Raw genomic sequence first — 25,762 nt, 5'->3', positions numbered from 1 at the left:
GATAGGAAGGAGACCAGAATTGCACACAATATTCCAACAGTGGCCTAACCAATGTCCTGTACAGCTGCAACATGACCTCCCAACTCCTGTACTCAATACCCTGACCAATAAAGGAAAGCATACCAAACACCTTCTTCACTATCCTATCTGACTCCACTTTCAAGGAGCTATGAACTTGCACTCCAAGGTCTCTTTGTTCAGCAACACTCCCTAGGACCTTACCATTAAGTGTGTAAGTCCTGCTAAGTTTTGTTTTCCCAAAATGCAACACCTCACATTTATCTGAATTAAACTCCATTTGCCACTTCTCAGCCCATTGGCCCATCTGGTCCAGATCCTGTTGTAATCTGAGGTAACCCTCTTCACTGTCCACTACACCTCCAATTTTGGTGTCATCTGCAAACCTACTAACTGTACCTCTTATGCTCGCATCCAAATCATTTATGTAAATTACAAAATGTAGAGGGCCCAGCACCGATCCTTGTGGCACTCCACTGGTCACAGGCCTCCAATCTGAAAAACAACCCTCTATCATCAAGCTTCTTTGTTACTTCTTAAAAAAACTCAGTCAAGTTTGTGAGACATGATTTCCCACGCACAAAGCCATTGTTACAGTTAACTTAAGAATGCAACTTTTAAAAAAAGTTTTGTGATTTACACATAAAAGAAGTGAAGCTATCATGGTATTCGAACAGATGAAAGACTCAACAGACATTCAAGGTATTTTTCAATGTATAATTTCAGTTACATCACACTGTAAACTTTTGCAATAAATTCTGTGCCTTACAATTGTGTCCTCCACAATCCCCTGATGAAGGAGCGGCGCTCCGAAAGCTAGTGCTTCCAATTAGACCTGTTGGACTATAACCTGGTGTTGTGTGATTTTTAACTTTGACCAAAATAGTTTGAGAATTGCTTGTTTAGGGTCCAACAACATGTGAGCTAAACTAAAGCTCCCAAGTTCACAGCAATGATAAACAGTGTCATTTTCAAACTCACCTTTCTCAGCCTTTCACTCATTAAATCCAGTTATTTAAAAGACATTTGATCAGAAAGGATACGCCTTCTTCAGCTCTTTCATCATTTAAATTGAAGGCACTGACTGCTCACTGAGGTGCCTTATATCTGGGAAACTCTGTACGGCTTCACCCATTTGAACATTCTTCCCATATGGCTATGAGCACGATATGTTGCATTGGCAGGCATTGCCTCTGAGTCGGATTCTGTTCTCCTCCATCACTCACAGATTGCAGCAGGAATCAAAATGAGGAGCTCTTCCCTTCAACTCTCTACATCTGTGGCCAAGGCACAGGTGCTATTTGTAACACCCGCTGTTGTCAACCCAACTGAGGGCAGATAACACAACTTGCGTTTCATAGAGTATCTTTGAAGAAAAGAAGGACTTGCATTTTATGTGATACTTTTTGTGACTATCAAACATCTCAAAGTCTTTTATTGAAGATGAAGTACTTTTTGAAGTGCAGTTGCAATGTAGGCAATGCAGAAGCCAATATGTTCACTACAAACTCTCACTATAAATGCTGCAATGTAATAATGATCCATTGTAAATCTGAGGATAAATAAATTGGCCAGGACTGCAGGGATAACTGAACTGATCTTCAAAACCAAGATGGTGCTGGAGAGTAGTGACTTTGTATGCTTTTCACTATACTCCTGTATTCCTATATTTGAGTACATGTGATAATAAAATCTAATTGGTGCCAGGGAATGTTTTCCAACCTCCTGAGCAAGCAGAGTGTCCCTTGATGTAACATTTCATCCAAGAAGATGGCATCTTGAACAATGCAACCTTCTTTCAGTGCTGCACTGGAACTGAGTATCAGTTTTGATCATTGTGCTCAAACTCTGAAAGGGATTAAATCTAGAAGTGACAGTGCTAACAGCATCTTTAAATCTGCCCAAGGTGCTTCACACGAGTGCTATCAACTAAAATTTGACATTGAGTCACACGAAGAGCTATTGAACCTGATGACAAACGTTTGGTCAAAGACGTAAGTTTGAAGTGGAGGAAATAGAGATGCAGAGTGGTTAAAGGAGGGTGTTACGGAGTGGAGGTTGCCCCGCCCCCGAGCTAAAAACGTAAACATCCCAAAGGGGCACCTCGCTTGTAATCCGTTATAAAACAGAAGGTTAAATGAAATGAAATCCTTTCACTCACTCCACAATCCACGAGTAACAATTTATTTATCTAACTCTAACTGGTCTTATGAAGAAAGGTTGAGGGAGCTTGGATTTTCTCATTGGAATGAAGAAGGATGAGAAGTGACCTGATAGAGGTGTACAAGATGTTGAGAGGCATAGATAGAGTGGATCCTGGCTGTAATTTTGACTTTTTCCCATGATGGAAATGTCTATCATGAGGAAACATAATTTTAAGATAACTGGATGAAGGTTTAGGGGACATGTCAGAGGTAGGTTCCTTACTCAGAGAGTGGTGGGTTCGTAGAATGCACTGCCGGCAGTGGTAGTAGACATTAGGGACATTTAAGCGACTCTTGGATAGGCACGTGGAAGTTAGTATAATGAAGAGTATTTAGGTTAGTCTGATCTTAGAGTAAGATAAAAGGCCAACACAACATCGTGGACTGAAGGGCCTGTACGGTGCTGTACTGTTCTATGTTCTGCATTCTAACAGTGAACAATTTAACAGAACTACTAAGAAACAGACCAATTCCCCTCCAACTACTAAATATTCCCTAATAAAACAAAACCCTAATGGTATGGTGTTTCAATAAATACAAGTCCCACTTATATAACAAAACAATAGAATTTAGTCTCTCAAAATTACAGCTAGGATATGTCTTCTGGAATGTTCCTCACCCTCTCCATTGATCCTCACCAGGAACACCTTTCTTAATCAAATTCTGGGGTCTGAAACACTTCTCCCTGTTGAATTCCTGTCTCAGGAATATTAGTTAAGAGTGCCTTTTAGGTGGTGATTAATCAGAGAGCAAAAAGATTTCTGTGAGAGCTAGATATTTGCTCTTCAGGTGATTTGCTCTCACTGATTTTCCATATCTTTTATACCCTTGATAACCTATTCATTTCTTTACAGTCAGGTGGCTTTAGGTGGTCAAAACCATCAGATTTAAATTTAATTCAGTTTTGGTATCTAGGGCCTGGTTTAAATTAACTGGTTTAAGCTGGTTGCCTTAACATCAAAACAAGTCTAGGTGGCCAATTGATACAGAACTGATACAGAATTGTTTCAGAACTGTCTGTGCTACTTGTTTTATTTAAATCTCCAAGCTTTGAAAAACACATAATCTCTTAAAGGGACCAGACACTCTGTCCCCCCCATCATTTTTACAAACAAATTCTAACTTCCAGGCTTCTAATTCACAAATACTCTACACAAATTCAGAGCGTTTAAAAATGGAATTGTGGAGGGACTCACAACACTGGGGAAGCACAGGGACCTTGAATTGTGGGCTGGACATGAGGTCATGGAGGGATTTGAAAACTTTAAAACTGAGGTGCTGGTAAGTGGGTACAGGGGTGACGGGTAAATGGGGCATGGTGTGGGTTAGGATACACATTTTGGATGTATGACAAAGTGCCCAGGTGAGTATTGGAATAGCCAAGTGTCAAGGTAAGAAAGACATGGATGAGGGGTTCTGCAGCAGATGAGCTGAGACAGGGGCACAATCAGGTGACGTTCCAGAGATGGAGACAGGTGGATATGGGAGTGAAGCTGGCTAATTATGGGAGGCATAAAAAGCTGCAGATCAGGAAAGGGTAGGCAGGGGAGAGGAAGAAACTATAAAAAGACCAGATTTGAAGAAATTTTGTTTCATTTTGTTTTAAATGCTTGTGGCCAGGAGATTGATTTGATGTGACTCATAGATGAACATTTATGGCAGGTAACTATTTTGAGCTGTTTATGTCTGGTTACAGCAAATAAAGCACTGAGGTATCATGCTGTCCTCTGCTGATGCTCCCAGGGTCATCCTGGAAGGAATAACTTGTCGCCAGCTCCTCTTTGCTTTAAGCTAATGGTTCCCTCTCCTTAAGTAATGTCCTCCCCTCAAAAAATCCACCCTTGAACTTTCTTTTCTTGCAAGCCATTGCCCCAAATCCGGCTGAATGTTCAAAGTCTCGGGACATATTGTCCCATTATAAATCCTGCCATGCTACACTTGAATCCAGTCCATGAGATTTCCACATTATCCTGTCAAAATTACAAATGACCCTCAAAGTTACTGTGGTGAATGATCTGTGTGCTGCTTAGTCATAGAGATGTACAGCATGCTGACCAGATATCCCAACCCAATCAGGTCCCACCTGCTAGCGCCCGGCCCATATTCCTCCAAACCTTCCCGATTCATACACCCATCCAGATGCCTTTTAAATATTGCAATTGTACTAGCCTCCACCACTTCCTCTAGCAGCCTATTCCACACACACACCACCCTCTGGGTGAAAAAGCTGCCCTTTATATCTTTCCCCTCTCACCCTAAACCTAAACCCTCTAGTTCTGGACTTCACACCCCAGGGAAAATACCTTGTCTATTTACCCTATCCATCTTGGACATGGTGTGCCATACCATCTACACACCAATGTCACTCCTCTGAAAGAGAGAAATGTAGCAGGTAGGAGCAGGAGTAGGCTATTCATTGAGATTATAGTCAGAAGTCACAACAAGCGCTGATCGGAAAGCTTGTGATTTCAAATAAACCATTTGGACTATAATTTGGTGTCGTATGACTTCTGAATTTGTTCACCCCAGTCCAACATTATGTCTCTACTTCATTGTGATCGTAACTGATTGTCAAGCTCAATACCCCACTCTCCCTTTCCCCCCATATACCTTAATCCTTTTAGATTCGAGAGCTCTATCTACCACAAAGTGCACTGGCCTCAACCACTTTCTGTGGCAGTAAATTCCACAGGCTTGCCACTCTCTGGGTGAAGAAATTTCTCCTCATCCCAGTCCTGAATGGTTTATCCCTTATCCTTAAACTATGACCCTTGATTCTGGACTCCCCCAACAACAAGGACATCTTTCCTGCAACTGACCTGTCCAATCCTGTTGGAATTTTGAAGGATTACTTTGAGAGAACCCCCACTCCCTTTCCCGTTCTTCCACATTCCGCTGAATACAGTCCTAACTGACTCAATCTCTCCTCGTACTGTCAGTCCTGCCATCCCAGGAATCAATTTGGAAACCCTCCACTGCACTCCGTCTACAGCCAGAACAGACCAAAACTGCACATAGCTATCGATTTGGCTGGGCCTACTCGTGCCTGGTTTCATTCCTAGTTATCAAGAAGGGACCTCTCCCCGACACAGGGTTACCTCCCCATTGCATTGCTATCTTAGGAGTCACTCTTTCATTGGTCCTCTCCTACTTTCACTTTCAACAGCATCATCTCTAATCTAATCTAATCTAAATCTGACGCCATGTCAGATTTGCATGTACTCTAATGTCCCCAGCTTTATCTCACCCCCCACTTCTCTCAACTCTCCACCTCTGATCTGTCACATCAGATGCTTGTCTGATATCAGGACTGGATGAACAGAAATTTTCTCTGAGTAAATATTGAGAAGGCCAAAGCCGTTGACCATTCATTCCCACAATCGTGATTCTCTAGCCACTAACTCCATCCCTCTGTTGGCCGATGTCGCCACTAAATGAGACTGTCCACAACCTTGGTGTCCTATCTGATCCAGATATGATCTTCTGACTCCATATCCTCTCTCTCACAAAGAACATTCACCTCTGCCTTGTTAATATGGCTTGTCCCTGCCCCTGTCTCTGTTGATCTGCTGCTGAAATCTTCATCTAATGGATTTGGCTATGACGGTGCTCTCCTTGCGTTCTTGGCTTCCAATCACCATAAACTCAAGCTCATCCAAATCTCTGCTGCAAGTATCATAACATGTATTGTCCCTGTCTCCCATCACTGCTGTGATCACTGGCTAGCAGTGCCCACCGAATGGAAATACCTCCATTTTACAATTCCCATCCTTGTTTCTAAATCCTACAATGCTGTTCCTCCTCTCTATTGCTGTAACCTCTTCCTACCTACACCCCTCTGAGATCTCAGGGCTCCATCAATTCCAGCCTCTTTCACAGGCCTGATTTTAATCACTCTATACATGGCATTTCTATCTTTAACTGTCTGAGCGCAGAGTTCTGGATTTCCCTTCCTAAACCTCTCCATTTCTCTATCATGCATTAAGACCCTTCTTAAAATCTAAATCTTTGACCAAATATTTGCTCAGCTTTCTGAATATCTCCTGTGTGTCTCAGTGTTAAATTTTGTTTGATTATTCTCCTGTAAAATGTCTTGGAAGACTTTATCAAGTTTTAGACACCACATGAAATACAAGTAATTGTTGTTGTAATTGGATAAAGGTGGCCAGATACTATTTTGCCTCTTGAAGCAAATATGGTTAACTTTACCTCACTGGCAAATGCTTTCTTTACCAACAAGAGGTTTATATAATGAGGCTGACTCTGGAGGTCGGTGATTTATTTGGAATTAAATGCTCCTTTGACTTTAAGCCAAAGTGATAAAGGTTGTTGTGCATTTCTTCGGTTTACACATTAGGCCCGCTTGTAGAGTTCTGGTAGCCAACACACTGACACCAGTCACATCTAATTGAAGATTTGCCCAATCTCACTGATTACTATTGTTATGTTCATTTGCACTGGAGTACCATTGCATTGAAATGCATGCGTACCCTATATGGTCAGTGCAGGGGGCTATTTGACTGCACTTGATGCCTACACTTACATACCACTGACCAATACAGGGTACCTGGGAAATCAGGAGCAGAGTTCCCCATCAGATTTTGTCTGTCCCAATTATGATGGGCCCAGATTGTTGGGAGCAGCAAGCCTGGGATCTCCTGCAGTGTAGTGTTCAGCTCCACATGGGGCTGCCTCTGTAGTGACTGAGGTATGAGGACAGTAAGGGTTGGAATAAGGGTTGGAATTACAATATTAGTCAGCCTCAGTGCATTTGTCAGGCTGTCTGATCTGACACTGTTGCTGGCTTGTGTTCTGTTCCTGAATCTCTGCTTGCTCTGAATAAATTTCCCCATTGTTGTCCTGCAGAGATGCATATTTCCAATGGCGAGGAGATGGAATCGCTCAAGGACAGTCTAAAGGACAGCCCTTGCTTGAAGAACCACATTGCCATCTGCAAGGAGGAGAGTGTCTCCTTTAATGTGCGGCCAGACTGTATACAAAATGGTCAAAAGCGGGTTAACACCTCACTCAGTTCCGATGCGGCAGAGACCCCAAATGGTGAGGAGTTGGAAGCAAAGGACATACCAGATTCAGATGCACAGAGGGAGTCAGCGGCCATTCTTTACGGGCAGCAAGTTCTAAGATCCAAAGCTGAACTCCGGAGACAGCTCGCCTTGCCAGTCACCGAGTGGAACACTGACAGCGAAACCCAAGTGCGATTCAGGACTTCGCAGGCAAAAGCCATTGCAGGGCAAGGTTCGGCAGACAGCTTGCCTCTGTACTGTGCCAGTGATGACCATGGGCCTGTCGCAGGGACTCCAGCAGGTATCTGTGCACTGTCTGGCCGGCAGGTCGTGGGCAAGGCTGACAGCTGGCCACACCAGAGCCTGGCCACCGAAAGCAATTTCACAGTCACTTCCAAAAGTGACTTCTCCCTCAATACGCTGCTGGCGGAGTCTGAGAGGGGTGAGTCCAGTGGTCTACAGAGGCGGCCCTCACAAGGATCAGACCTGGAGAAAACAACAAGTAAATATTTCGGATCACTTAATAAAAACCGAAAGAGCTGCAGATGCTATAAGTCAGAAACAAAGATAGAACTTGCTGGAAAAGCTCAGCAGGTCTGGCAGCATCTGTGGGGAGAAATCAGAGTTAATGTTTCAGGTTGAGTGACCCTTCCTCAGAAGACCAGACCTCAAACATTAACTCTGATTTCTCCCCACAGGTGCTGCCAAACCTGCTGAGCTTTTCCAGCAATTTCTATTTTTGTTTCTGATCATTTACTACTTCTTACTCTTCTTTGTCCTGTCCAGTAATTCTAACGTGAACCTTTACAATAAAGCGCATTATTGCTTTTTGGGGAAGTAGTAACATATTGCTCATGACACTGGAATGGTAATCCAGCACATGGGTTCAAATCACATTGTGGTACATGGTGAAACCTAACTTCAATTGACAAAACACCTGGAATATAAAGCTAGCCTCAAAATGAGGACCTGAGACAATGATCATTTATTATTGTAAAAACTCAGCTGGGTAATTTGTATCCTTTAGGGAAGGAAATCTACCATCCTTTTCAAATCTCCACAACCAATTTGATTTGATTTATTTGATTTCTGATTTGATTTATTGTAGTCACATGTACCTAAGTACAGTGAAAAGTTTTGTTTTGCCTGCAGTACAGGCAGATCATAGCAAAAGAGGACATAGGGTGCTTAGACAGAGCGAGGCCTACAAGGTTATGGCTGCACAGGAGGTTCACAAAGCAAGGTCAACATTATGTGAAGTTAGAGAGGTCCATTCAGGATGCTAGTAACGGCAGGGAAGAAGCTGTTTTTGAACCTGTTGGTGCACTGTTCAAGCTGATGGGAGAGGTTGTAGGAGAGCATGGGATGGGTCTTTGATGATCTTAGCAGCCTTTTTACAGCAGGAAGCAGTGTAAATGTAGTCCCTGGATGGGAGGTTGGCTTCCATGATGGTCTGGGCTGTGCACATCACTTTTTGTGGCTTCCGGGCAGAGCAGCTATACCAGGCTATTATGCACCCGGATTGTACACTTTCTATGGTGCAACTGTAAAAGTTGGTGAGGGTCCTTATGGACATGCCGAATTTCCTTAGCAGCCTGGGGAAGAAGACCCATTTAGTTAACTCACACTTCAACCCCAGGGCATCAATGTGGACTTCAACAGTTTCGTCATTTCCCCTTCCCCCACCTCTGCCTTTATTCCTGATGAAGGGCTTTTGCCTGAAACGTCGATTTTACTGCTCCTCGGATGCTGCCTGAACTGCTGTGCTCTTCCAGCACCACTGATCCAGAATCTGTGTGAAATGGCAAGGAAAACCACTCAGTTCAAGGACAGGGAGGATGGGCAATCCACGGTGGGTCAGCAATATTTGTGGAGAAACACTCATTCTGTTTCGCCATACACAGATGTTGCCAGACCTGCTGAGGATTTCCAGACGTTTCATTCAGACTTAAACAACTACAGTATTTTGCTTTTGGATGAAGCTGTTTCATTCTTTATTTGCTTTTAACCTCATCAAGCTGTTTACATTTATTGAAAAAACACTTTGATATTTTATAAAGATATTTGAAGAGTCTACACTAACCCTTAATCTACTCTGCAATATCTCAAAGCTTTCAATGTGGGCAGTTCAGAGAAGGTTCACTCAGTTGATTCCTACAATTAAGTTGTAGTCTTATGAGGATAATCAAGAAGTGTGGTGCTGGAAAAGCACAGCAGGTCAGGCAGCATTCGAGGAGCAGGAAAATCGACATTTCAGGCATAAGCCCTTCTGCCTGACCTGCTGTGCTTTTCCAGCTCCACACTTTTTTACTCTGATCGCCAGTATCTGCAGTCCTCACTTTCTCCTAGTCTTATGAGGATAGATGAGCAACTTGGGCCTTTACACAATGTGTTTTAGGAAGGCGGGAGATGATCTTATTGATTTTGAGGGGCTTGGCAGGGTCACTGCTGATTTCCCTTCATGTGGGAATCTAGAACCAGGGGCTGGGGGTACCACAGCTTTAAAGTAAAGGCTAGCCCCATTTACACAGAAATGAGGAGGAATTCCTTCTCTCACATCTTTAAAATTCTCCTCCCCAGCAAATCTTGGAGGCTGGTCAGTCAAAATATTCAAGGCTGAGTGAGGCAGATCTTCGATCCACGAGGGAGTGTAGGGATATAGCTGGTCAGGAAAGGTGGAGTTAATTCCACAGTGAGATCAACTATAATCTTAGCGAAAGGCAGAGCAGGCTAACGGGCCTATTCTCACCTGTGACTGGGAGTGGAACAAGTGGAATCTTGGTTTTCTCCTCAGTCTCTTCATCCCTCTGGGTGAGCAGGAGTATCCCCTGGCCCACAGAGAGAGGTGCTGATTTCAACTAATCCAACCTTGGACAGGACACATTGATGGGCCACTGACACACATTCACTATTTTTCCCAACCCTTTCTTTCCTGAACATTAAAGCAATGCCTCCCCCAACAGAAACTCAGCTTGTCCCTTAGTCAGCTGCATTGGATGGGAGGGCTGTGCTGCTTCGAACCTTCCATTGCTATGCCTGCATCGGGAGTTCAATAGAAAGAGCTACTGTTAAACTATGGAGCAGAGCACTACTGTGAACAATTTTAACAACTACTGGGCTTTTACAAATGGCTATGTGAATTCATTAGTGTATTCCTGTTAACTGATCTCAGAGAGCTACAGTTTCAGTCAGGTCCTCATTAGGAGCTAGAGAGCTGGTCTCATCACTCTATGGCCCCTCCAGTTGCTCAGTTGTATCAGTCTATGGATATCAGGCAGGAGTGGAACTGATTCATTTGTTATACTCTCAATACTTACCCTAGCACGTTAAATATTTCCACTTAGGCAAGTAGATACCTGTGGTCCATAAAGAAAGAAGTAAAGGTTGAAACAGACTGATCAAACCCACTCCTCTCATGGCCCTTTGACTGTTGTATACAGCTGTAAGAGTCTATAAAAGTTAATACTGTGGTGTGCCTTAAGCACCACCCATTATTATGATCTTATATGGACCATAGGCAGAATAGCTTAGGATCTGAGACCTAACATTCAGGTTCTGCTCGTAGTCTCTGTAACAACGTCAATCAAATCAATGTAACCTGTTAGGGTAAAAATGATGACTGCAGATGCTGGAAACTAGATTCTGGATTAGTGGTGCTGGAAGAGCACAGCAGTTCAGGCAGCATCCAAGGAGCAGCGAAATCGACGTTTCGGGCAAAAGCCCTTCATCAGAAGATGTCTAGTTGCTGACGTGCAATTAATCATTTCTTGTTTAATACAGGAGCACATTCTAAGTATACTAGTTTTCCTCTACCACACTAGACAAAACAGGCATTTTAGATCTCTACTGAGGGTGGTACTATCAAACCTAACCCATGGTGAAGTGCAGACCTGGTTTAACTTAAACATACATACCACATGCTGGCAGCAATGGAGGTTTGAAGGTTTAGACTCAGTTTGAAGCAGCCAACTCCTGAAGGCAGTCAGCAGCAGGGAAGAGCTGAACAATTAAGAGCCTTACGGAGGAAACCCTTGTGACAAGATTCAACAAGGTCGAAACTACAGTCAATGGTGAAAGAATTTCAGACCTAACAGCCACACTGCAAAATGCACACTGAACCTCCTATTAATGGAGAATTAGTTACTCAAGAGACAGCCTGCATGGTGTGGCAGGGGTCTGGAGGAGCAGTTCTGATTCAGGGTTTATCCAGAGAGTAAGCAAATATCAGAGGTTCCGTGAATAAAGCTAAAATTGTTGATGGACAAGGGACAAGTTCAAAATCAGCACTAAATTAAGACCAGAAAAGTGAGAAGTATATACAACTCAGATTAAGCATTGCTGCCTCATGGGTGGGCATCGTGATGATAGCTACAGCGAGGGAAGTCAAAAGTCACAGAACAAGTTAAACGAAGTTCATGGACCTGGGCATGTTGCTCAGCCAGAATTGAAGCAACAGGGGGAATAAAGAATAGAAGCCTAAGCAGCCGTGGTCTAATGGAAGAAGGAAGTTAGTGGACTTTTTTTCAGGCTGTAGGAAAGGCAGGAGGGATGCTTCAAAATTGTGGTAAAAGTGTGAAGCATTTATTTTATCTGTGGGAGCGTGAATAATCTGGGAACAAATTGTAAAAGACACAGGGAGAAGTGGGATTCATGCCCCAAACAACCGGATTAATCCAGTGAAGTCACAGAAAAGGTGGGAACCATCCATTTTGGCTGGAACAAGGTAGAAGTCCTCAATTTTGACCCTAATGTGTTGCAGTTTTATGGAACTGCCGTAACAGTCCTGATCAGTACTGTGAAGGAAAGAAGCCTCACCTAGCCTAGGTGTGCTAGCTGTCAAATAAGAATCTGCACAAAGAGGTGAATGAGGTGGAACAGTCTTTTACAGAAGAAAAGATATGAGTGTATCATAGGAGATAGATTATCCAGCCATTGCTTTGTGGCAAAAGGATATTTATGTCAATGATCATTTCAAGTCAGACACTGAGGCATGTAACATTATATTATCAGATAGTGAACCACAGTTGAAAGAAAACACTGTCTGTCGCCTACAGCAATACAATTACAGGTACATGGCCCTTCAGGAAAGCACTTATGTCGAAAGGTATACCAGAAGCATTTCTCCAATATAGCAGAATACATACAGTAGAAGACCTGCTGTGTACTGTATAATTGTGAATTCTCACTTTGGAGCAACATTTCCTCTGAGTCATCCTGTGCAGCTGCATGTGTAGCCATTAGTGTCAGCTTGCCATTTAATTTCCACTTCCTGGAGGCTCACACAGCCAGAAAGGAAATTAGAGGGAATGCTGCTGTTGAGTATGAAGATGTACCTTGGTTGCAATTTTCCTCAGATGATGAAAGGAGTAAAACCAGCTAAAGGCAAGGAACAACTGCTCAAAAGGCAACTGGTAGAAGATTTCAAGGAACTCCCTAGACTCATGTCAGAATCGAAACATAAAGCAGAATGCACTGAGACTTTCTACCTTAGTATAAGAAATTGTTTCATACCATCAACAAGAAGGCCATCTTTAACTATATTGGTTTGGCAGGAATGTTTTCACTGAAGACAGATGGCAAATTTTAGCAAAGTTTGTGAGGACACACAAGAAATGAGATAATCATAGACCTGTCCAGAGCTAACGTGATAAACCTATTACTGATGTAATTCAGAATGGGACACAGCTTGGAGAAAAAATAGTAATGATAAATCCAAGTCTGAGGTGACTTAGAAGAGAAAAGTTCCAGCAGGGAATTTTATTATCCTCCCCTTCCCAGGAAGCATCCTTAGTAACAGTGATGCATGTCATGGCAGGCATGAAACAATCCTCAAATGGCAGAATTGAGAAAGGGAACATGCTGCTTTTACTGGGGGTAAAAGTTGAAGTAAACAATGTACCTGTTTCAGAACAGTAGATTGAGAATTAAAAATCTGCTGACATAAATTGCAGATATGGTGTAAACTGCTCCATAGAAGCCACCAGTGAGAAAGAACAATCAATGACTAAACATTCACAAAGCTTCAAAGACAAAAGTACTGTTTCAACAGCGCAGTCCCTCTCTGCAAAAGAAATCCAGGAGATTAAAGGCCCTTTAGTTGAATGATGGTGCAGTTAGTGTCAGGGTGCTGGGGATGACAGAATTAGATAATTGCAGATATCTTGAACTCTCCTTTAAATGTAAAGCCACAACATACAAGGAAAATATCCATTTACTAGATACCACAGTTTTTAAATTAGAAAAAGACAACAGACAAAAGTTTGTGACAAGTTTTTATAAACTAATTGACAGATACTTCTACCTAGAAAAAGCCGTCATCCTAAACAAACCTTCTGCAGACTAATGACATCACAACTGATCTATTTCTGTCACAAGTGCACAAAGCTAGAAAATTTTACCCGGGGCTGTTACTATCCTTTTTACTACATCTCGAATCTCAGTCTCAATTTACATTTAATCATTGACTCAGTGTTCATTAAATTTTCTCCATTTATAGCTTCTGAACATATGGAGCCTTAAGCTAGAGATTCCACATTTATTTGCGAACAATTTGTTAGCACAGTAATTTCAAAATTATCTGCCATCTGGTTCATTGAGAATACATTTGTTGACAGCTTTAAACTGTTCTCTATCCTTTGCAATCTTATTCTCAACCACATTAAAGCTTCTATCTTCTCCCCTCCACCTGGTAGCCTCATTCCAAACCCTTTCAACATCCTCATTTCAACTGTACTTCTAGCCTCTTCCTTTCCCTCCCTTTGCAGTCTCCTCCTTCAGGACAGCCTTGTCCTACCTATGTTTTGCAGTCTCCTCCTTTTCACCCTCCTTCATCCCACTTTCAGCAACAGACAACATCCCCAGGACACAAATAACAGCAGTTCTTGACTCCAGGCAACCCATAATGCCCAAATCTGGCAGAAAACCTCTAAGGCCCAGCTCATGGTGGCAATCCCAAAGGCCAGGGCCAGATTCCAGGCAGCAAACCCTAAAGACTAAGATCAGTTGCCAGTGGCAATCCCCAAGGATTCAGCCATTTCTAACAGCAATCCCTAAACACTGGGCTAAGTTGCTGATGATAATCGCTGAGGCCTGAGCCCAGTTTCTGATGGAAACTCCTGAGCATTGGGCCTGGTTGCTGATTCCAATTTGGATCTGGTTCCTGATGGCAATCCGTGAGGACTGGGCCCTGTTCCTGATGCTAATCCCTGAGGGCTGGGCCCAGTTCCTGATTGCAATCCCTGAGGATTGGGCCCTGATCCTGATAGCAATCCCTGAGGACTGGGCCCTGATCCTGATTGCAATCCCTGAGGACTGGGCCCCATTCCCTGATGGCAATCCCTGAGGCCTGGGCCCCATTTCCTGATAGCAATCCCTGAGGAGTGGGCCCTGATTCTGATGACAATCCCTGAGGATTGGGCCCCATTTCCTGATAGCAATCCCTGAGGAGTGGGCCCTGATTCTGATGGCAATCCCTGAGGACTGGGCCCAGATCCTGCTGGCAAACCATGAAGACTATGCCCCATTCCTGATGTCCAAACCTAAGGAGTGGTCCCAGATTCAGATGGTAATCCCCAAGGATTGGCCCAGGTCAACACTAATCCTGGTGACTTGATCACCACAAGTACTTACCTTCCCAGTCGCTCCTCAGTCATATGTTTGCTCACTCCTGGATTTGTGATAGGTCAAACCAATTTAAATAGAATTTCTAATTGGAGGAGCAGTCCCTTGCAGAATCTGCCCCTCTACTGTAAGGACTGTTAGTGCTCCAGTTGGTTGCTGAGAAGGGTGTTGCTGCTCAGGTCTAGATCCCCCTGAGGTCATGGGCCCTGATGATTCACATTGCCCCTCTCCTGGGCCTTGTTGGTAAGAGTGGCAGTAGTAGAAGTCCTGAGGCAGGTTATAATTGGCCAGTGATGTAGAGATGGAATTAGATGTGATCTTATTAAGACTGTGGATATGTAATTGGAAGTATAATAGCATATGCCCATTCATAATGGATGACTATGTGGTTTACCAGTGTAAATGTACATGCATACCATTGCACCAGTGTGTTATCTGGGCCAGTGTGTACGTACCAGCGCTTGACAACGCCCGTGTGCAGGACAAATTTGTAAGTCCACATAATTGAACCTGGGTCTCTGGCGCTGTGAGGCAGCAGTGCTAACCACTGTGCCACCGTGCCGCCCCGTAAATGCATACCATTGCACCAGTGTGTTATCTGGGCAAGTGTGTACGTACCAGCGCTTGACAACGCCCGTGTGCAGGACAAATTTGTAAGTCCACATATACACACATGCCTATGAGGACATGTATCTACAAGCACAGATATGAAGGTTTTCATCTGTGTGTGTGTGTGTGTGTGTGTGGCACCTTGGTGCGCAGATGCTTCATTCTCAGTTCAGACTAACAAATGTAACTAGTCTTCTGAGTCACATTGTGTATAAGGAGGTGCATGCATAGAATTGTTTACATGAGTTAAAATTTCTGTGTACACATCCTAGTTTACATATGCAAATGTGAAAAATCATTTAGGGTATGAGGATGTGTGAGAGCATATGCATGTGTGACTGAGTACACAAGGACTGAGCATATGTGTGAGAAATTGTGTCTGGGCAGTCTCTGTGTAAAATCTTGGGATGTGATTATTGATGTGTGTATAAGGCCTGTGGTTGTCACTTGGTGTGTAAGAGTGTATGTGTGTTTACAAGAAGATCAAAGAACTATGGGGCAGTGGTACTTGTGTGCATCTCTACTTTCAATCGTATTCAACAGCTATTATTTATTGTTGTTAAAGATTTTTCATGTTGTTCCACTAGACACCAGACATGACTTAATGACAGTTGCTATAGAAACAGAAGTTTTTGGAGACACACACTCTTATTTACTTACATTTTGAACATTTCCTGAGTTAACAATCTTTGGCATGAAAATAGGATAATAACCGTCCAAGCTTTTAGAGATTATGTGGAGATCTTTCTGTGCAAGATCGAACTGACTTCTATTATATGTTAAACCTTCCAACTTCCCTCATTATCCATCCCTCACTATATTTCCCCCAGTTGTCTCTGGTCTAGATACGTGTTTCAGTCAAAGATGACCTGATAATGAGTGATGTTGAGGATCTTTAACACTGTTTAGCTCTCTCTACCTCAAGGATAGCAAGGCAACATCCTGGGCTTTGATGTCATAGAGTCATAGAGATGTACAGCATGGAAACAGACCCTTCGGTCCAACCAGTCCATGCCAACCAGATATCCCAACCCAATCTTGTCCCACCTGCCAGCTCCCGGCCCATATCCCTCCAAACCCTTCCTATTCATATACCCATCCAAATGCCTCTTAAATGTTGCAATTGTACCAGTCTCTACCACTTCCTCTGGCAGCTCATTCCATACCCGTACCACCCTCTGTGTGAAAAAGTTGCCCCTTAGGTCTCTTTTATATCTTTCCCCTCTCACCCTAAACCTATGCCCTCTAGTTCTGGACTCCCAACTCCAGGGAAAATACTTTGCCTATTTACCCTTTTCATGCCCCTCCTAATTTTGTAAACCTCTATAAGGTCACTCCTCAGCCTCCAACACTCCAGGGAAAACAGCCCCTGCCTGTTCAGCCTCTCCCTATAGCTCAAATCCTCCAACCCTGGCAACATCCTTGTTGCCTTGCTATTCTGAACCCTTTCAAGTTTCACAACATCTTTCCGATAGGAAGGAGACCAGAATTGCACGCAATATTCCAACAGTGGCCTAACCAATGTCCTGTACAGCTGCAATATGACCTCCCAACTCCTGTACTCAATACTCTGACCAATAAAGGAAAGCATACCAAACGCCTTCTTCACTATCCTATCTACCTGCAACTCCACTTTCATGGAGCTATGTGTCAATAGCAACGCAATTGACTTTGAATAAAACATTATTGTGAGATCTCATGATCTCTCTGAGAAAAGCTGTAACTCTCCTGACATGGAATTGATTTTCGGGTTCTTTAATGAGGATTCCCAGGCTAGAGCTGCAGTATTATCATCACACTTTTTTCAGCAACCAATCACATTAAAGAATTATCACAAACAGTGAAGCAGGCTAGGGACATGGTTATAGTTCAACATCAAGGTTAACAATCATTCAGTGTCTTCAGTTGATGCAAAGTGAATGGTTGTGATAGCACCAGGAAAGGATATCTTGGGGCAGGAATACAGTATGTGGCTGATGATCTGACTTGAATGGCCAAATTCAGAATTTGAGCTGTTCTTCATGGTCCAATAGTGGAGCAGGTGACCACATCTCCTCCAGGCCATCCTTAAACAGTTGAGGGATGTCCAGATTTACTGCGGACATACATCCGATAGTGGACCTCTTAGGTCATGTAGTCAGTGTTTAGTGCAGATAGTATGCTCCTTGGGTGGTGTATTGAGGGATAGTGAAGAAAAGGAGCAAACAGGTACTTAGGTGACAACATCACTGACAGAGAACATTCTCCAGTGAGGTTTTGTCCATTGTTTGAAGCTGGACCCTTTACAAATCACACAGATTTTTGATGTTACTTTCCCTTCACTAAATAGTTGCCTAATGTCTCTGGAGTTAACTTGTAAATTGCCTGGACAGAGTTTAAAAATGAAGGGATCTTCAGTGCTAGGTTGAGACAGTAGAAGACAAGTTAAGGCAAATCAAGCATTTACGATTGGGTGAGATCTGACTCAAGTCGGCGTAACATCAAGGGCCGAAGGGCCTGTACTGTGCTGTAATGTTCTAAATTGCATCAAGTTATGTTCTACAGGGAGATAGAGAGACCAAACTCTGAGCAATTGTGTTGGATGGAAAGAAATGAATGAGAGTACGATACTGTGAGATGACTCGAGTTTCCAACATGTTGAAGACGAGTTGGTGTAAACTGTGAAGGTGGCAGGTTTAGAGCTGAAAGCACAAGAAAGGCAAGATGCCGAGAGTTAGTACAATAGTGACAAAACATAAAAGGGTGTGATAGAGGAGATGAGAGGTTGTCGTCCAGTGTAAGAGATGCTTTACTTTCTACAATGTCCATGTATGTGAGGTGAAGAGCTGACCCTCCCAGATATGGAATTCACAACTCCTCGCATGATTGGTTTAACATTCCTTGAGTACACTGAGCACCTGGGTGAAGCTGGCATCTTGTGATTTTTACTGACAACACCTTGTTTTTCTTTTCCAGGGAGAAAAGTGCGAGTTTATTCTACAGATTCTCCAAGTGACGAGTCCTTCAGCAGTGGGAGTCTAGACTGCGAGTCCATGTTTACAGGGACCCTATTTGACAATGACTTGAAAGACAATGCTTTCTTAAGCAACAACTTCTCACTGGAGGATGACGTTGTCCCTCTGGATGATTCTGCCTCCGACGAGCTCACATCGGAATCCCTGCCTGGACTGGGGCCAGAGATTCAGTGTCACTTAGCGGCCACGGGCAACTTGGGTGAGATGCCATCCATTGCCAGCTGCATGGAGCAGGAGAAACGGCGTTTTTCAGCCTCCGAACTGATAAACAGACTGCACCTCTCTCAGAAGAAAGTAGCACAAGCTTTGAAACTGAACAAGTCCCTGCCAGGAAGGTCTACACCTAGAGAGAAAACTCCCGCTTTCTCCCTTGAAGGTAAGGTTTAACTGTGAAGCAGAAGAAAGTCTACCCTTTTCTGCACCAGACGTTGGAATAGAGAGAGATAGCCTACATTTCAAAAGCATAAAGTCATAGAAATATACAGCATGGAAACAGACCCTTCAGTCCAACTCGTCCATGCTGACCAGATCCTAAATTAATCCATTTGCCAGCATTTGGGCCATATCCCTCTAAACCCTTCCTTTTCCTACATGCAAGGTGCTTTTTAAATGTTATAATTGTACCAGCCTCTACCACTTCTTCTGGCAGCTCAGTCAATACACACACCACCCTCTGCATGAAAAAGTTGCCCTTAGGTCCCTTTTAAATCTTTCCCCTCTCACCTCCTGTCACTTCTGCAGGAGTTTGGTTAGCTTAGTTGGCTGGAAGGCTAGTTTCCAATGCAGAGTGATGCCAACAGCATGGGTTTACTTCCCACTCTGGCTGAGGTTACTATGAATTTCTCAATTTCTCCCCTCACCTGAGGCATGGTGACCCTCGGGTTAAATCACCACCAATTGTCTCTCTCTAATGAGAGTACAGCCCTGTGGTGACTTTATCTTTGTATCACCACTGTCCACACATTCCCTAGGCATGAATTGCTGTTTGAAATGTGGGAAAGTATCTGTCATTTTGCAAGGTTCCACAAACTGTAAATGATAAATTAACATGTGTTTTGGAGATACTGATAGAAAGTGACTACAGCCCCAGAAGACCATAGGCTTCTTTCCTATTAGAGAGAGGCAACTGGTGGTGGTGGTTTAACCTCAGGCAAGGGACGTGATTGAGAAGGCAGCATCTTTCATGGTGACCTTAATCAGCGCAGGAACTGTACCCATTACTGTTACTATTACTCTGCCTCACAAACCAGCCACCCAGCCAACTGAGCTAACCATCAGATTGTACTTAAGTGCTGGTAAGAGCATGTCCTGTGCTGTCCTTCTTTATGATTGTAAATATTGACCTAGATAATGCAGAGTCTTGAACTCAGTAGTTTGTGGCTTTGAGACCAGATTGTTTCCAACTGACAATAGATTACCGAAGAATAGGGCAGAAGAGAGGAGACAACTATAGTTTTGACCACAATTTTGCAGTGTGTCCTGGATGGGCAGATTATTCTGTGAGCTGGAGGATGGACAGCGTAACAACGTCTTTGGTTTAAGAAGAGATTGAAACTGGTTAGGCATCAGTCAACACAAAATCACTTGTGTTGCGCTTTTATCAAAGGCATTTTGAAAGTCTAACTTGATGGTATTGTTGAACTTCCATCATCCACCAAATTTCCACAAAACTATTCAGCCGGTTTAGTACAACAGGATCTGCCCAATGTTGAGGGTAGTGGGTTTCTGCTGTGGGGTCTTCATATCAGTGAATCGGATGAGTCTTAACCCTCAGGTTTTTGGGCTGATGGGACAGGATGAGGAGTAAGGTACAGGAAGAACTCCATTTTCTTTTGTCCTCTACCACTGCACTGCCTCATCTTTAAGACGTTGAAATTCAAAGCAGGAGCCACGTTGATGGACAATTTGCTGCCATTTTGAATGATTGAATGAAAAAACACTAGGTGCCTTTCTTGAAGCCACCTCTACAAACATTCAGGCAAAAGTCTTGCAAAAGTCAACTGTGGTGGACTGGCCACGGCATTGATGCACCTCCCATTGAATCCACAGAATGCAGCAAAAGCAACACTGATGGAACTTCTCCAATACTGCAAAGTGTCACTGATACACAGTCCAGGTCTCACTGCAGGATAGGACTGTGGGGACAACAGCTGTGCTGTACACGAGAGGCATAATGGGTTGCAATATTTCTTCAAAAGTGTGAGAGCAAGCATGTGACACCACTGACAGAACTCACCCAATCACCTGCCAGTCAGCTCAATTATAGCCTGCAGGCAGAACAAAGGTAAATATCTCGACCTATTACAGGCCTCGATACTGGCAACTCCAATCACCCAGAAACTATCGGCAATTCAGAGGCTGGTGGTTTCTGGATCCTAAAGTCTGCCATACCTTGGGGAATTCAGCAGTGGGAAGGTACATTGTTTCTATTTTCTTGATGTGTTCTGGGGGTCTAGGGGCCAGAGGCAAGGATTAGGCGTGGCTTTTCTCAGATTGGGGGCAATTGCAGGCCCCTAACCCCACGGGCAGGTCATTATGGTTTTCCACTCAGGAAACTAGCTACATTTCTCACCCGCTGGGACAGCAGGTGATCAGGCAAAGTAACAAGTTTGAATCCCTTGACTGACCATTAATTGACCATTTAGGGTCTTAATTGCTGGTGAGTCGAGAAATTTCCATTATGGACCTTCCCACCCAGCACTCAGTTGCTGAGGTAGCAAGAGGTCAGTTCTTCTTCAGGGCTATCTCACCCCATTATTACCTCTTCTCGACATTTGTCACCACCATGGAGGGGAAAATGTCACCCTAGGATTTTTGCTGACATCTGGAGGTCTTTGTTGTCAAACACTCACTGTCCTAATGTGCAGAAGGCTGATCCTCGTCAATGGTGGCCTTTTGAAACAGGTTGCTGGCAAAATTTGGGAAGTGCTCAACATGTTCCAGAGTCTCTCCTTCAACATTTATGGGAGATGAAATATTTGGCTGAGAAAGTGATTGAAGTTCAATGAATAATATACAGATTTTATTTCGGCAACATTCACTCAGTTTCTTGTTGGTAGAATTGGAGAAAGTGGCTTAAAAAGCTGGTGCACAGGGAACAAGGTCACTCCAGTCATCTGGGTACTGTTGGTCATCTACGTGGTAACTTTGATTTTGGAAGTGGGGCAAAAAAACACAAAGATTAAAGAGTTTACCATTTCGGCTGTTTGATGTTCAATGAGGTGAATAACCACTGTCAGTTGGACATAAAAGTCTTCCAAACTCCATTGAATAAGGGCACAACCTCCAGGATCATTAGAATAAATCTCACTATGGTGGCTGGGGGGGATTAAAATTCAAATAATTGACAGATGTGGAACAGAATGATCAAGTTTCCTCCTGCACTTGAGGGCTTCTGTGACCAGTGCACACTGTAGGGGCTGGAGGATCTCCTCAGCCCTTGGACTAATAATTTGAACTAAATTTATAAGTTTCCTTTGATGATTTGATTTTTGCAGCAGTCCCACTTTAAGGGGATGTCAGCCATTTATGTGTTTATTTGTTTTATTGGTTTTCATGGGTTTTCAAATGGTACGAAATGATCGGATTGTTATGAAAAACCCATTTGCTGTGCAAATGCCTTCAGGGAAAGGAATAGGTGCCATCCTTCCCCAGTCTGGTTTACACACAACTCCACATCCATTGCATTGTGGTTGATTCTTAACTAAATGATGTAACAAACCACTCAGTTGTATCAAACTATGACGGAAAAGAAAGCATAGTGAGTGAACCTGCATCATGTGGATTGCAGCGATTCAGGAAGGCAGCTCACCACCACCTTATCCAGGGCGATTAGACATGAGCGTTTAATGTTACGCTTGTTGACAGACACTCATATCCTAAACTAAACTTTGAAAAAAATTCCTGAGGATGTGCATGAGCAGGCAGATAAACCCAGACAGAAAGCTGGCTGATTACTTTGGGTTTATAAATAAGGGAGTAAAGGATCTCTATGACACTATGACAAGAACAAAGAGGTAATGATAGATTTGGATGAGGCAGTGGTTAGGCCACATTTTGTGTGATTTTGAGCCTCTCATTAAACCCCCTGGTAGATTTACCGGGATAATGCCAACACTGGCAAGTTATTGCCACAGAATTGTTTCCACAGAAACAGGAAAAGGGAAAGTGAGATTGTAAAAGCTTAAGACGAATGAAGAATTCATACAGTGATGAGTCTGGCTGGGATGTCAGTGACAAGAAATCGTCAAATTAAAACTTTCAGTAAGCATCCATGATTCTGTACGGGGTGGGAACAGCTCCCTGTCTGTAGTCAGTGAGTAATTTATGTGCAGTGTCTCAGACACAGAGTACAGCTATTTCCATCTGGCCTCGTGTCACACTTTGACTCCCGTGCCACAAGAATGGCTTGACTGAAATGTCTGCTGTCCTCCATAGCTGGCATCCATGGGTTCAGTACAAAGATCAGGAACAGTCACTAAGTATTTTCTCTTTATGAAACTGATGTACCCCTGTACTTGTTTCCAATTTATATTTCAGATTTCTGCTATGTGTGATGCTAATTTTTTATCTTGAGACATTCACTCTTGTTGAATGTTTCAGAACTGCTGCACATTTGGTCTCACTCAGTATGAGAGTTTCATTCAAACACATATACCTCACTAAAAGCTTTAACACTTTGTCTTTTCTATCTCACTTTCCACCTGAAAGCCTGCCTTTTCAACTATGTAAATGCATGTTGTTGTTGTAAAATGGATTACAGGGTTACCTTTGCCCTGTAAAGTCACAGGAACCTCCCTCACACTCAAGGCTGGTCTTGTAGGAGAGTCCAGGATCACAGAACATAATCTTAGAATAAAGCATGACAGGTTTAGGACAGAGACGAGGAGGAATTTCTTCCCCCTGAAGGTGGGGAATCAGTTGAATTCTTTACCACAGTGGGCAGTCAAGGCTATATCATTCAGTATATTCAAGGCTGAGATAGACAGATTTTTAAACAGTAAGGGAATCAAAAGAAGTGGGGAAAAGGTAGTAAAATGGAGTTGAGGAACATCAGATCACCCAGGATCTCATTGAATGGTGGAGCAGACTCGATGGGCTGAATGGCTTATTTCTGCTCTACATTTTATGATCTTCTGGCTACAGTGTTTCTGGAACACCACCTAATCATCTCAGGTATCTGGTCTTGAACAACATGTCAGAGTCTGATCCTTGCTGCTGGGTGTTCACATGCACTGTCTCTGCTTAGTTTCTCCTGCACTGTGCATCGGTGATGCCAGATATTTGACTGTGAGGCAGGGCTTTTGGATGTCCGGAGTATCTCACTGTTTCCCTTCTTATATCTTGTTCTCAGGCAGATGGAGTGCAAAAAAAAAGAGCAAGTCTCTCATCTCGATCAACAGCAATGTGTCTCCAAAGCCACAAAGGAGTGGTCTCATCTTTGACAGTCCTCCACCTAACTTGTGGAAGCCAAGCACCATTCCAAGGTAACATTTAGGTCTGGTCTACAAACCAGCTATTGGAATTGGCGTCCACAAACCACAGTAACTGGTGAAATTTAAATTCAATTAATAAAACCTTGAATTAAAAGCTAGTCTCAATGATGGTGACCAGGAATCCATCTTCTATTGGTGTAAAAACCCATCTGGTTCAATGACGTCCTTTAGGGAAGAAAATCTGCTGCCCTTACTTGGTCTGGCCTCTTTATGGGTGGGCAACATGTGCTGGCATTGCCCAGTGATGCCCAAGACCCATGAGAGAATAAAGAAAAAAAATACACCAACTGTTGCAATCAGATTTAACAATTTTTCTTGAGACTGTGATATGGAGTGATCACTCTGATAAACATATGTGGTAACACACACACACTCATACACATTCACACACACATAACAAATCCACTTTCATATACAGACACGCACCCTCAGTTACACACATACACTCCTTAACACAAGCACACATACTCATATGTATATACAGACACACACAGACACACACATGTGCGCAAATGTGCACAGACACACATGCACACACTCTCAGACACTTAGGTACACAATCATACATAATCACACAACCATCCATTCACCATACAAACTCTTATACTTTCATAAACACGCTTGCACTCATGCAGACACAAATCCAGCAACTCAACCATTTGTCAACATTAACATCAACAATTGAAATGCCAATTCTATTGGTTCACAGCAATCCTTGTAAAACTCAGACAGTCAGTACTTCATAGTTGCACTCTGGGTGTTAGAAGATGATGTTAAACGTAACGTGGAATTGTTTCTGCTTCTTTGTTCAGGAGAGTGGGGTCAGAAGGGGAACTGAATGAAAAACAGCTGCGAGAAAGGAGGCATTCCAGGTTTCTACTGAACTGTGAGTAAAACTGAATTCACTCCCTCCCCATGGGTATGTTCAGAATCGGGCTGTGTTAACATCCCATCCGTACTAGGGGAGTTCAGTGCCTTATCCAGTTCTCATTCTCTCCTCTTTAAAAGGTGCTGATCCTCATTGTGCTTTGCTTCCACTGATGCCCCATGCCATCCATTAACTGAGCCAGTCTGATCAACCATAGTCTCGACTGTTCAACTGGTAGCACTCTTGCCTCCAAGTCAAAATTTGTAGGTTTAGCCAAGGAAGTGCTGGTGTTCTGGCAATGCCACTGGACTAGTAATCCAGAATAATGTTCTAGGGTCATGGGTTCAAGTCAGATGGTGAAATTTGAATTCAGTAAAAAGCTAGCCTAATGGTGACTGTGTGATCACAGTCAATTGTTATAAAAACCCATGTGGTCAACTAATTTACATGTTCTGGCCTACATGTGATTCCACTGCTGACTCTTGGGCAATTAGGGAAGGGCAATAAATGCTGGTCTAGCCAATAATACCCTCACTCCACCAACGGCATTATCTGAAAACAGATTCCCTGTTCACAATCTTAATGCTGACTTTGGGAGGTGCTGTAGTTCCTTCGTTACCCATGGTCAATTGCTTCAACAGTACTTCATTGGCTGTAAGAGCATTCAAAATGGTCCTGTAGTTATGGGAGATGCTATGTAAATGCAAATCTTCCTTTCCTTTCTGTGGAAAGTGGAGAACCAAGTCCCATTATGTCCTCCCCTATGTTGTTCACATACCCATGTTCCAACAGCAGCCCTCGACCCTCCCTAACTCTGAGATACTGAGGCCCACTTGGACTTCACTATCAACCTAACTAAGCTAACAGAGTTTTAGCCATAAAACAAACTGGGTCTTTGTTGCTCGCTTTG

The 25,762-nt window shown here is 43.2% G+C and overlaps 1 protein-coding gene across 2 annotated transcripts in view; it reads left to right on the top strand.

Annotated features, from left to right (window-relative positions):
- arhgef19 (Rho guanine nucleotide exchange factor (GEF) 19) overlaps positions 1–25,762 on the top strand; it is an 85,065-nt gene that overhangs the window by 34,035 nt on the left and 25,268 nt on the right. Inside the window, exons 2-5 of one of the 2 annotated variants that reach the window (XM_043675745.1) lie at positions 7,089–7,748; positions 18,431–18,865; positions 23,843–23,975; positions 24,797–24,870. In XM_043675745.1, coding sequence (XP_043531680.1) covers positions 7,089–7,748; positions 18,431–18,865; positions 23,843–23,975; positions 24,797–24,870 — 1,302 coding nt within the window. The remainder of the gene's footprint in view (positions 1–7,088; positions 7,749–18,430; positions 18,866–23,842; positions 23,976–24,796; positions 24,871–25,762) is intronic. The other variant, XM_043675746.1, reaches the window with a different exon arrangement.

The sequence above is a fragment of the Chiloscyllium plagiosum genome, chromosome 34 (assembly GCF_004010195.1).
Source record: "Chiloscyllium plagiosum isolate BGI_BamShark_2017 chromosome 34, ASM401019v2, whole genome shotgun sequence".
In the NCBI taxonomy this organism is placed as follows: Eukaryota; Metazoa; Chordata; class Chondrichthyes; order Orectolobiformes; family Hemiscylliidae; genus Chiloscyllium; species Chiloscyllium plagiosum.
This window is presented reverse-complemented; position numbering and strand designations above follow the sequence as displayed.